Source organism: Lissotriton helveticus, chromosome 3_1, assembly GCF_964261635.1.
Source record: "Lissotriton helveticus chromosome 3_1, aLisHel1.1, whole genome shotgun sequence".
Lineage (NCBI taxonomy): Eukaryota > Metazoa > Chordata > Amphibia > Caudata > Salamandridae > Lissotriton > Lissotriton helveticus.
In genome coordinates, this window is record NC_136061.1 from 112313092 (window position 1) to 112326406 (window position 13315).

Below are 13315 nucleotides of genomic sequence, written 5' to 3' on the forward strand. Positions count from 1 at the left end.
TTGATGTTACTGATCGCGAACGAGGAAAAAGTCTTGCCGGGATGTTGATTTTGCTTGCTCGCGGTCGCCAACTTGACGTTGAGGACCACGAGCAAGCAAAAAATGCCCACTACGCTACGCGTTTTTGCACAGTGCTACGTGCAATTCATGTAGCGTGTAGTAACGCAAACTACGCACGCTCCATGAGCGTAGCGTAGTCCTACGCCCAGGGTTACTGTATAGCAGAAGGGAGGTGCGCCCAATGGGCCATGCAGTAAATCACACTGTAGGACCTGTACTGCTTTTCCCGATCATGTCCATTACTTGGACCCAGGTGGAGGACTGGTTGTGAGCTGGGCCCCAAAAGAGAACTCAATCCAGCTGCATAGTTGCTGCAACAGAAGTGCCTGCCAGATAAGTGACCCCCCTGAAAAAAATGTGAACTGCTGGTTGTTGTGCTTGGGGGACCACATGCACTGCTCTATCTGGTGGCGCCCTCAGCAACCCCACAGGAGATGACCCCCTGAACATATAGGAACTCCTTGTAGGGCCCGGAAGGTGCTTGCTATCAATGTCCACAGGTGTAACGAATGGAGACTGTGCACTGAAGAGGCCAGTGATATAAACGCACAAACTGGTATATGCTGGGAAAGGTGATCCCCCCTCAGTTCTGCTTCCCAATGAAGTGCCCGACCTGCGCATAACAACCGGGTGTCCCAGAAGGGCCCAGAAAAGCTGCACTGAGCCTGGTGAGAGATACTGAGAGGGCCCAACCCACCATATAGGTGGCTACAAAATCCAAAGTGACAGACAAGTAGAAGCGAGGAGTGGCGGGTGGTTGAGACAGTAAACCCTTAGTTGAGTATCGAGGGGGCACCAGCGCTGCTCCTTGTACACCCACAACCAACGGGGAGACCAGAGTCACACCTATGGGCACATAATTACGAACAAGTGACTGCCCTACACACTGGGCTGGGGTCCTGTGCCTCACAATTCTGAATAACAGATAACATCAGCCATCATGGTGTAAGACAGGCAGACAAAGCCTGCCCAAGCTAATTAGTCAACTACAACCACGCGGTCAATGTGGCTGGAAAAACCAATGGTGAGACATTGTCAGACATGAGGAGCAACCAATCCTGGGTCCATCTCTGTTGGATCTACTGGAGGAAAACAAGGGTACCTGCACTGAACTTTCCGCCAAGATTGATGCAGCTGCTATTGATGTTAATCTCATAAGGGTTGATCTTTGTAAGGTAGCAAGCCGTGTGAAGGCGACAGAAGAAAACGTAGGGACTTTGCAACAGGAAACAGTGTTCTCCGGCAAAAAACTGACTGTATAATTGGAAGAACAAATAGAAGACTCCAAAGGGAGGTCCCAGAGGACTAACCTACATTTTGTAGAATTTCCAGAAAAGGCAGGACAGTCAGCCGTAATCGGGCAGAGGTGCTGACAGACCGCCCACCCCCAAGAGGCTACAGTGAGATCAGAACTCATTCATTACTTCAAGGAAAACTGGATGAACTCCAGAAGTAGGGCCCATGAATGGGATGTAATGAAGGTGGTGATGAGAGATATAGGTGCAGACGCCGTCGTCTAGAAAAACCACACGTACACGTCACATAGACATAAGTTACATTTGGACTGGGGCCATTATTGCAGGGATTCTGCACTTATACAGAACTATGCACAGGAAAACAGGATCTCAGTGAATAAGGGTGTACCAACCTACCACATTAGTACCCAAAAATCCCAAATCAACTAGCTTTAGTGTCTCATTCGTTCTTCGACAACCCAGAACATGTCACTCTATCTTGGGAATCGCGGGAGCCAGACACTCTTTCGCTCATTCACTCATACTTGTCCACAATGCGAGTAATCAGAGACGCGGTATAGATTAAAATGTTTATTTCAACTAACGCGCTCTATGGTGCAGCACATAAGCCGATACTAGCAGCAAAATGCATAAACACAATATTGTCAGCATTGTTACAATACCATAGAATACAAACGGGATGTCATGTTATAAAAAAGAGTGGAAAAAGACTAAACGATCTAACCACCCTCCCGTGACAAGAGATAGTTCATTATAATAAAGAAGACCTCTGGGCTATGTCAGCAGACCCCCCATACCTCAAGGCCTAGATGCAATGTTCACGTCGCAGGACATGCACCGCTCTCCTCTTCGGAATGTTGTCTCTCCAAGTGCCTCAATACCTGTTGTGCTTGCAATATTAAAGCACACGATTTCCAATAGTGCAGCTGTGTGTAGCATGTTATGTCTAGGTGCGAGGGACTGACCAGAGCGGAATAACAAGGGGCATTGTTGTTTAACTTTGAACAGCGTGTGCAGAAAACCTCAGAGCACAGCAGAGAGAGCGGAAGGTAGACAGTTCTTATGTGAAAGGGCCACAACAGTCTTGCGAAATGTATGCATGCAGTGTCATGCGCAAAAGCAGCCTCATGGCAACGTAGCTCATGCTAACTTAGCAAATGTCGACAATGGACCTATAAGCATTACTACACCATGTTAGCCTGGCTGATTAGACAACATAAAACATGTGACCCAGTGATGGTAATGCAGGACATAAAGGGGACATTGGTGAACATCCAAACCGGCGATCAACACGTTATTCCAGTCCTACCTTCACAAAACCAACACCGACTCTAGGGTGAACCCTGAGGATCATGTAGAAGCCTCCTTGTGGATGTAACACTCCCTAGGATAGTGGAAGAGGCTCGCACTTCAGTGGATTAACCTATCAATCTGGGAAGAGCGATTTGCTGCTCTGTGAAAGTTAAAAACTGCAAAACGCTAGGAGGTGATAGTAATTTTGTCAAAAATATGCAGACGTGATGACAGAGAAATTGCTAGAGGTGTACCAAGAGGCCCTGCAGAGAGTTCACATACCTGATTCCATGTGTGAGGCCATAATTGTCCTGCTGCTCATATATAGTATTGGAAGCACCTGGGTGCTGTTAATGAGGTATTCTGTCTGTGGCGCTACTTTGAATCTAGCATGGACAGTTCTAGGCATCTGGGTGCAGGTTTACAATTGTGCTTTTCTGCATCCTACTGACCAGCTCTTCTATTTCCTTAATCATTTGCAACACCCTTAGCATTTAATATTTTAACTTTATTTTTAATTATAACAAAGCCATATTAAAACCTCTTGTTTCAAGCGAAGGTTGAAGAAAACCTCAATGAAGTAACTATTGTGCAATTGCCAGAAGGTAATGTTTGGGTGAACTGATTAAAGGAGTATTTTAGTAGCTGAAACAAGACATGAAAACCATTGTGTGAGACCTGGCAACCTTGACGTGGGTTTCCCCTGTATATTTGCCTTTGCCTCCTATGTTTTTGCTGTGTGTTGGACTTCTTTTTTGCTCGTGTAGATGCTTTGGGCACTTTGCCACTGCTGTCCAGTGCCAAAGTGCAAGTGCTCCCTATAAATTGTGTTTATGGATTGGTGATTCCATGATTGGTATATTTGATTTACTAGTCAGTCCCTAGTACAGTGCACTGTGTGTGCCCAGGGCCTGTAAATCAAATGCTGCTAGTGGGCATGCAGCACTGAATGTGCCACCCACATAAGTAGCCTGTAAATGTAACTCAGGCCTGCCACTGCAGTGTCTGTTTGCAGTTTCATACTGCCATGTCGACCTGGCAAGTACACCCACTTGCCAGGCCCTAACCTTCCCTTTCCTTACATGTGAGTCACCCCTTAGATAAACCCAAGTTACGCCTGTGGGCAGGGTGCAGTGTATGTGAAAGGTAGGACTTGCCCTGATGTGTGTGGCATTTCCTGATAGAGAAGTACTGCCAATGTAGTTTTTCACTATTGAAAGACTATCTGTCCCATGGGATAGATTTGAGTACATTTATAACATCCTATAAATATAACTTCCCATTCGGACAAGATAGGGAGATAAGTTTAAGTTTATTTATTTTTGCATAGTGAACTAAAACCATTGCAATGCTACCAATTGAAAAAATAAAATTTATATAAAAAAGAAAAATGTTTTAAGTAGACATTCAGTATGGTTTCCACCATCTTAACTGCCTTTTTAGTTATTACAGTTAGTCAAAATAAAACCTTGTTAAAACCAGTTAAAAGCAAGAGTAAAGGTTCATTGCAGTTTAAGATCACAGTTAATTATACTTGTTAAAATGAAGTCATTGGCCCGCTGGAGCTATGATGAGCTGTCTCAGATTTTCTTTGCTCCAGCCATACATGCCCGTTTGTCACGTCGTTCAAATTATCTCGACTTGTTGCAAGGTTAGTTCCTCCGTTACTGGCAGTCATCCTTAATGTGGTCCGGCTAAGACCTCTTCCCGGCTACTGGACAGCTTGTGTTGACAAGGCATTGTGAAGCATTTTTTGCTATTTTGGGCATTTTTTGTTCCGCCATTATCAGATATTTTACCAATCTGCAGTTTAATTGGATGTTTGCTGGATTTAAGCAGGCCAGCACTGCTTGCCTCCTGGTGCGGATACCTATCTGTTAAAGAAGTTATTTTAGGAGCTGTTGCCGCGCTTGGTGCAAATCTTTGCATAAGCAGATTACGTGTAGAATGTCGCCGTTCTCGATGTTACACAGCTTGTAGATGTTTTGTCCTTTTGTCCTCATCCATGGTGGTAGGTGTTGGGCGCATGAAGGATCCCCAGTCTGTACCTTAAGAAATTCATTTTTATGACCCTGGGATAGCCTTGATTAAAGTATGGTTACGGGACAAGTGATTTGTAGGAGTTAAGGGTCATCCTGGCATGAGATCGGTTTGAGAAGCTCGCCTTTTAAATTGAGATAGCCGAGTTGTGCGCCCCAAGTCCCAAAAGTTTGGTATATTCCAAGGCTTACTGAAGATAGCTTCTTGCCTGATAGGACGCCCTGTACTGAATGTCATGCCACAGCAAATGGTTCAATGTATTTGTTGTGGTACTTCTTATCTTGTACCAGCAAATGATGTAAGCGCCATACCTGACTAAGACTTGTTGTTGAAGGCCGAACTCCAACCTTATTTGAGCAGGTGATGTGTAGGATGGGAGACTGACCATAATTCTGTAGGCTTTGACCTGCGTATTATCCAGCTTCTTAGCATCTCCTTCCCGCATTGCCTCGCTGCCATAAGTAATCGAGGGGAGAAGTTTATCCTGGACTACCTTCAAGAGCGGGGTCAGAGTCGGATGCATCAATTGGTTTGTGAGATTTTTCAACGTCAGGGCGGTTAGCAGACCTCTCCTTCTTTTTTCCTCTTTCTGACGCCCAAACGACCCTACCTTGTCGAATGTGACTCCCAGGTACTTGTACTCGCTGGCTGGGTCGATTGTAATGCTGCTATTTACGGACATTGTCCGAGTCTTGCTCATGTTTATTTTTAAGTTGTTTTCCGTTGCGTAGTTCTGCATTTCCGTCAGTAGATGTTGAAGGCCGATGTGCGTGTGACTAAGCAGAACTACATCATCTGCATGAATGAGATTGGTTTTCCCTCCTACCCTTGGTGAGTGGGAGTTAGGGAGATAAAGTTTAGTATGCCTAAACTCAGAATATAAAGATGCATTTTTAATGAGGATAATTTTTACATTCTGTTTTAAAAAACACTTTTAGAAAGTAGGTATTTTCTTGCTCAGCCATCCTGTGTGCCTCTGCTAGGTTTGTGTATTGACTGTCTGGCTTAGGAGTGACAGGGGCTCGGGATGTGTATTTGTTCTGCTCGATTTTTGGGCTCTATTTATGAGTGATGGTGACTTTAAGGTTGCTACCATCCTGAATCTCTATTCTTGCCTTGTGTTGGTCCTTTTAAGGCCTTTTTGCCATACCTAGAAGCATAAACTAGAGGATAGCTGCTTAATATGATGATAGATCCCTTATTGTTGACTCTAATCCATCTATTGCCTATTGGCTTTGACATAATTATGTGTCCTTTCATGATTCTACCTATAGTAGAGGGTGGATCCTGTTGTCTAGACTTTATATTACATATTGGTATGGTTTGTGTATGTACTCTGACAGAGCTAGGTGTTATTTCATCCTTCTCAGGCCTACAAGGCCCAGAACTAGAGAGACTCCATTTTGCTTTCTGTCCCTGCAGAACTGAGATGCTTGCAGGGTAAAGGTAATGTTTTAGTTATGAGGTGTTGTTCGCTTGGAGAGAACCGGCTCAGGCTGGCCCTTATCGAAAGAATGTATTTTTCTCTATGTTGAAGATGCAACACCAGGCTGGCCAGCTGGGGGCGTGTCCTTGGCATGGAGTGGTACAGGAATTTGGTGGGCGGCAGGTTACTGGCTGGAACTTTCCACTAGAGGAGAGCATTCTATATTAGCGAAGTGCAGAAGAGGAGGAGTGTCAGTTGGTGTTTGGGACCGTTCAAGTCAGTTGCAGTGGATTCTGTGAATGGAGAGAGAGAGAAGGCAGATGATTGCTGAAGTTGGAGAAAGCAGTCAGATGAATCTTAGAACAATGTTGGAACTGTCAGCTGGAGCTGCCAGTGTATCCGGATGCATTAAAGCATTACCAGTCAGATGGAGGAGTGGAAGTTGCCAGCTGGAGCAGCTGAGCCAGAGGAGTGAAGCTGTGGTGATGGAGGGAGAGAGAGAGAGCCCTGATTCCACCAGGAGAGAGAGAGAGAAACAGTCCTCCTAATAGGGTGAGGTGTTCTAAACTAGTTTGCTTTACACATATACATTAACCTTGCTTTGATTTCCTAGGTTAGATTCCCTACTGTAATGTTTTATTGCATTGCTAATCCTTTTCCTTTCAGCGGTGTGCAGTCTATTTACAGTCCCTGTAACCTTGCTTTGATTTCCTAGGTTAGATTCCCTACTGTAATGTTTTATTGTATTACTAATCCTTTTCCTTTCAGCGGTGTGCAGTCTATTTACAGTCCCTGTTAGTTAGATGTGGATGTGGTCTTCACAGAGACCCTGCAGATTTGTGTATGTGTCTATTATGTGTTGGTATTGTTGTGTAATAAAGATACCCCAGTTCTTAGTGAACCATTGTGCAGAAGTTATTATTATTAGTGAGGCTAACCTTTCTTCTAGTCAGGTGCAGGTGAACGGATGCATCTCCCGTCCATGTGGGTCTGAGCAAGGGGGTAGAGGAGAGCTTATATTTGATAAGAACCTTTGCATAGTGAACCAGTGTGCTTCTTATTCTTGTATGAAAAGGTAACCTGTTCTTCTAGTCAGATGTTACTGTGAACAGATGCTACCCCTGAACAGGTAAGTGATAACTGAATAAGGGAGAGAGGAGCTCTTGGATTGAAGGATAAGTTGTACATCATCTAATTTGGCAACTATGGTGTGATCCAGAATATTGTAGTACTATACCCCTGATGAATAGTGAGACTGATCCCTTTATGTAATGGCAATCATAGGATATGCTGCCGTCTGGGTAGGTTGTCTGGGTCTGTATGAGACCGCGAGATCGCCGATTCTGATACTGCCGTCTGGGTAGAGAGGTCTGGGTTCGAATGGGACCGCGAGGCCGCCGATTCTGATACTGCCGTCTGGGTAGAGAGGTCTGGGTTCGAATGGGACCGCGAGGCCGCCGATTCTGATACTGCCGTCTGGGTAGAGAGGTCTGGGTTCGAATGGGACCGCGAGGCCGCCGATTCTGAGACTGCCGTCTGGGTGGAGAGGTCTGGGTTCGAATGGGACCGCGAGGCCGCCGATTCTGATACTGCCGTCTGGGTAGAGAGGTCTGGGTTCGAATGGGACCGCGAGGCCGCCGATTCTGATACTGCCGTCTGGGTAGAGAGGTCTGGGTTCGAATGGGACCGCGAGGCCGCCGATTCTGAGACTGCCGTCTGGGTGGAGAGGTCTGGGTTCGAATGGGACCGCGAGGCCGCCGATTCTGATACTGCCGTCTGGGTAGAGAGGTCTGGGTTCGAATGGGACCGCGAGGCCGCCGATTCTGATACTGCCGTCTGGGTAGAGAGGTCTGGGTTCGAATGGGACCGCGAGGCCGCCGATTGATTGACATTATAGGAGGTCTGGGTATGTATCTTAGGAATTCCCTGTCCTTAGGTGGTAGATATATGTTGAAAACCTTGTAAATAGGCCCTAGGGAGGGGGAGGTGGTAACGTTCTGGCTGAGTCTGAGGTGATGCTCTGATGAGCTGGTCCTATCTAATCAGAAAAACCAGGCAGAACATTTGGCGTCACTGAACCGTTTACGTAAACCTGTGTGAAAACCCTTTGGAAAATTTGACATCTGTGAACAGTCTGTGAATTGCATGGTGAGGTGTGGTCCCTGACCTATTGGCTTGAACAGTTGGAGTGTAAGGAGATTGCAGTACATCATGGCATCTGACTTATGCAGTGTAGGAGAAATGCTTTTCATCTTGGTGTTTGAACTGTCAGGCTGGAAGGGTGGCTGTGTGTGAGGGAGCCAATTGCATTTTGGTGTTGATGAGATTGTACATTTGTGTATGGAAAAGGCTTGTACATTGCTTATCAAATGGCTTGCTGCATTTGCTTATGCTGTGAAGTGTGAAATGTATTCTGTGATATAACTTGCTGAAAATCTTGTGAATAGCGCCTTATGTGTAAGGCTTGTGGATAATTTGCTTAGTTCCTTGTATATAGCGCCTTGTGATTAAGGCTTTTGCAACTTTGTAGATAGCGCCTTGTGATTAAGGCTTTTGACACTTTGTAGATAGCGCCTTGTGATTAAGGCTTTTGAAACTTTGTAAATAGCGCCTTGTGATTAAGGCTTTTGAATCTTTGTAAATAGCGCTTTGTGATTGAGGATTTTAAATCTTGTAAATATGGTCTGTAGCGCCTTGTATATTGTGGCTTGTGAATCACTTGCGAGGTTCCTTGAGAATGGTACCTTCTGATGGGGACTTGTGATTGGTTTACAGCATTGCTTGTTATTAGCGCCTTCTGATTAAGGCTTGTGAGTAGTTTGCTGTGTTTCTTACAAATTGCGCCTTGTGTGTAGCGCTTTGTGCTTACGATTTGTGAATAGCTTGTTCAATCCATGTGCATAGCGCCTTGTGAGTGACTAGTTGAATTATTTGTGAATTGCGCTTTGTGCTTGAGACTTGTGCATAGTTTGTTGAATCCATGTGTATAGCGCCTTGTGAGTGGTTTATAGTTGCTTGTGAATAGCGCCTTGTGCTTAAAATGTATGAGTGGCTTCTTAAGACCATGTGTATAGCGCTTTGTGCTTGAGACTTGTGAATAATTTGTTGAATCCATGTGTATAGCGCCTTGTGCTTCTGGCTTGTGAGTAGCTTTTTAAGGATCTTGTGCATAGCGCCTTCTAACTAAGGCTTGTGTGCCTTGTGTGAATTGCGCTTTGTGCTTGAGACTTGTGAATAGTTTGTTGAATTTTCTTAAGTATAGCGCCTTGTGAGTAGCTGGTAGTTGCTTGTGGATAGCGCCTTGTGAATCTGGCGGATAGCGCCTTGTGAATAGGGCTGATGAATGACTTTTTCCATTGAGCAGGGAAGGGCTGGATCCTTTCTGTCTGTTCGGGGAGAAAATGTGTTTTTAAAAGGAGCTCGACCGTTATGTGAGAACGTGAGAGATAAGTCCTGGGAATTTCCCTAGTGTCTGCAGCGCTCGGGGAAGGCTTAGGTTTGGCTGCCAAAGGGTTAATATCTTGAATTGAGACAGCAATGTTCATTTCATATACTGTTTGGAATGTGTCCACGGATTTCTGTGGGTTTTGCCCTTGAACACATGATTTAATGAGTCTGACTCGGAGGTGTAAATCAACCTGTCGGACTGCGAGGGGGTGTTTTGGTGGTTTTTACCTGTGCACAGATGGTGCAATCTTCGGTTGTGGAAATGAAATTATTTCAATGTAGAATGTGCTTTAATTGGTGAAATGCAACCGTGTGCTTTTAAATGAAATGATGAATCTGGCCCTTTTTATAGGTAGAATGGAAAAGCTTGCACACTTAATTATGAATTCTTGGTTATGCAATGCAAAATTATATGTTGCCCCTTGTTTAATTTGATGGTGTTTCACATGTTATAAAAAAATGAAATGTGTCTGCATGCATTGTTGTTCTAATATTTTTTCCCTTTCAGCAAATAGTGAACCGTTATGACAGAATTGTTTTGCGCATGTGACTTTGTTTCTGAAACATTTTGATGTTCGTGTATACAGTCAAGGGTGGATATGAGGTTCTATTTTGATTTTGACTTTAATACACTCACATCCCTTACATCAGTTTAAAATTGCTTTAGTGCAGAATGCCGTCTTTTGAATGTTGGTTAACTTTTCATATGGCTATAGAAAAATAATAGCTTAAGAACTTGATTACATTAGTTAGAGAAATACGGTGCTTGTCTGAAGGGAGAAAAGTAGAATACCAGCTGCATGGAGTTTCATTTAAAAATGTGTGAGAAACTCCACAAAGCAGAAGTTGTTGTTTTAACCTTGAACGAGATAACTCAGGCCCGTCCTCAGACCAGATGGTGGGGGCCTTGTGCGAGTGAAGGCTTCCTTTGGCCATTACCCAATTTTAGAGAAGCAGAGGAGAGAGAGAGAGAGCTGTCTCCTATTTTGTTATGATTGGAATTGAGCCAGCCCCTGAGCGCGGATGGCTCTGAAGGGAGGGGTAGGCGAGCAAGGAGTGTGATTGCAGCGAAGACCGGCTCCTGCTTGTTATGGTTGGAGCTGGTTCAAAACTCTGAGCGCGACCATCTTTCTAGAGGGAGGGGCTGTTTCTCAAAGGAGTGAGGAGTGACTAGGCCCCAGCCCTTCTGACTTGTGTAAAAAATTTGGGATTTTGCCCAAACAAATTATGGTATAGGTAGAGTGTTCAAATCATCCCTTGGATTTAGAGAGTTCTTTTCAGGAATTAGGAGGTTTTCTTCTTACAGAAATAAAAAGCACTTGGTGTGCTTTTTTGAATGGAAAATCTGTTTTTGCAAGATTGATGATACTTGTTTTTCGTTCCAGATTGCTGATCTATGGGGGCCCTGTATGAGTGTGACTTTCTTATTTTGGAGTGATGGGCTTTGTTATTTTCGGATGAGTGTTGCCCTTCCCAACCCTCCCCCGAGGCTGAATCCAGGATTAGAAGCAGACGTACCAGGCTGACCAGACTGGAGGGTGTGCTTCCTTGGCACCGGATACAGATGAAGATGGAGAATTATGGCCTACAAGAATGAACTGTTTTCCTAAGGAGAAACCAACGATGGATTCCTACAGAAGAGAACTTGTACATTAACTGAACTTTTGATAATCATGTTTGGATCCCCCCCCCCTAAAATTTTGTTTTTTTTTGGTGACAAAGTCAATAGCCCTAGGTGTGAAAAAACAATTTTTTTTATTGACTTTCGAAAGTGATGATCTAAAAGAACTCATTGGTATTTGGTTATAATGATGCTCCTTTATGAAAGGAGTCTATAATGTAATTCCTTGGCCTGCATTCTTGAGTCTTGCATTTTTTCCCATGTTTCTATTTCAGATGGACATGATGCCACTTTTTGCAGTTACCACAAACAGGCCCCAATGATAATGTTAAATTTTCAGTCCTGTTTATGCTTTTGATTTTCCAGTTTGAAAGATGCAGTGCCACATTCATAATTTGGCCTTTGGTTTAATGCAAATGTTTTTGTTTGAAAGTCATAGGGTGCAGTATATAATTAGTGAGCTGCTTTAGTAATCTGATGCCCTGTGATACATGATGTTTTGATCTTAGTATGCTATGCTATTACAGATTGACTTTACACTTGTCTATCTTTCACCTATTGGATAGTTTTCCTGTTTTCTGTAAAACAGTTTTGCCAATGAAGGGAAAGTAGTGTTCTGTATGATGGTGCACACATGTGGTCCACAGATTGATACAGAGGGATTAGGTGCACACTGTTTCCTGAGTTAGATGACTTATGACCTTTGCCTATTGACTTTGGCATGGTCTCCTATCACTTAGTTTTTCAAGTTTAAGTTTCTGATTCAGCTATTTTAGCTATAGGGATTTCTGGACAGACTATGTCTGAATTATCTTTTAGAAGAGTATATGCACCACACTTAGATCACTGTTTCTGATTTCTTGCTTGATATGCATAGTGCTACACCAGCTATTTTGTAGGAATGGGGTTATCCTTGTTTTCCTGTTATTACACTTTTACTTTGATCCATCAACTTTTAATTGGAGCAGTGGGATTAGTTCCAAGGGTGGTCACCCTAGACTTTAAGTTGTCCCGGGAGGTGTGTCATTTAGTTAGGTCATGTCCTAGATTTACTAGTAATAGTTGCCCAGACATTGAGGACCCTTTGTTATGTTTATTTGTCAGACTTTACCAAATCCTTTCTTAAGTTGACCGAAGTAGGTAGGCCTCATTTTTCCTTTGTTATTTTTACTTCACAGACATGTCCCTACATTAATAGATTTCATGAGTTATTACTAGAAGTTGAGGCACATTTAGTTCAAGGGTGCTTAGGTTAGTTTCTTAAGTTGACCGAAGTAGGTAGGCCTCGTTTAGGCCCTTTGTCGTTTTTACTTCACAGACATGTCCCTACATTAATAGATTTCATGAGTTAGTACTAGAAGTTGAGGCACATTTAGTTCAAGGGTGCTTAGGTTAGTTTTTGTGGTTATCAGATATTTTGATTTGTTCCCTATATCAAGCTTTAGGTGGTATTTACTTGGTTGTCATTCATTTTAGGGAGTCTTTTTGTTTTTGATTTTGTTGATAGATCATGTCGATGTTTGTTTATTTGGTTGTTGTTGTTTATAGATGTTAGCAAGTTAAAGTCAAGGGTGCAATGTTCTGCTCGGTTTTTGGGCTCTATTTATGAGTGATGGTGACTTTAAGCTTGCTACCATCCTGAATCTCTATTCCTGCCTTGTGTTGGTCCTTTTAAGGCCTTTTTGCCATACCTAGAAGCATAAACTAGAGGATAGCTGCTTAATATGATGATAGATCCCTTATTGTTGACTCTAATCCATCTATTGCCTATTGGCTTTGACATAATTATGTGTCCTTTCATGATTCTACCTATAGTAGAGGGTGGATCCTGTTGTCTAGACTTTATATTACATATTGGTATGGTTTGTGTATGTACTCTGACAGAGCTAGGTGTTATTTCATCCTTCTCAGGCCTACAAGGCCCAGAACTAGAGAGACTCCATTTTGCTTTCTGTCCCTGCAGAACTGAGATGCTTGCAGGGTAAAGGTAATGTTTTAGTTATGAGGTGTTGTTCGCTTGGAGAGAACCGGCTCAGGCTGGCCCTTATCGAAAGAATGTATTTTTCTCTATGTTGAAGACGCAACACCAGGCTGGCCAGCTGGGGGCGTGTCCTTGGCATGGAGTGGTACAGGAATTTGGTGGGCGGCAGGTTACTGGCTGGAACTTTCCAC

General features: G+C 43.7%; 2 protein-coding genes across 2 annotated transcripts in view; one reads left to right on the top strand and one right to left on the bottom strand.

The window, feature by feature from the left end:
• PIMREG (PICALM interacting mitotic regulator) overlaps window positions 1-10950 on the top strand; it is a 665098-nt gene extending 654148 nt beyond the window's left edge. Inside the window, exon 5 of the mRNA XM_078679328.1 lies at window positions 10908-10950. Coding sequence (XP_078535454.1) covers window positions 10908-10935 — 28 coding nt within the window. The 3' untranslated portion in view covers window positions 10936-10950. The remainder of the gene's footprint in view (window positions 1-10907) is intronic.
• PITPNM3 (PITPNM family member 3) overlaps window positions 1-13315 on the bottom strand; it is a 1384705-nt gene that overhangs the window by 106809 nt on the left and 1264581 nt on the right. The gene's annotated exons all lie outside the window — the stretch shown is intronic.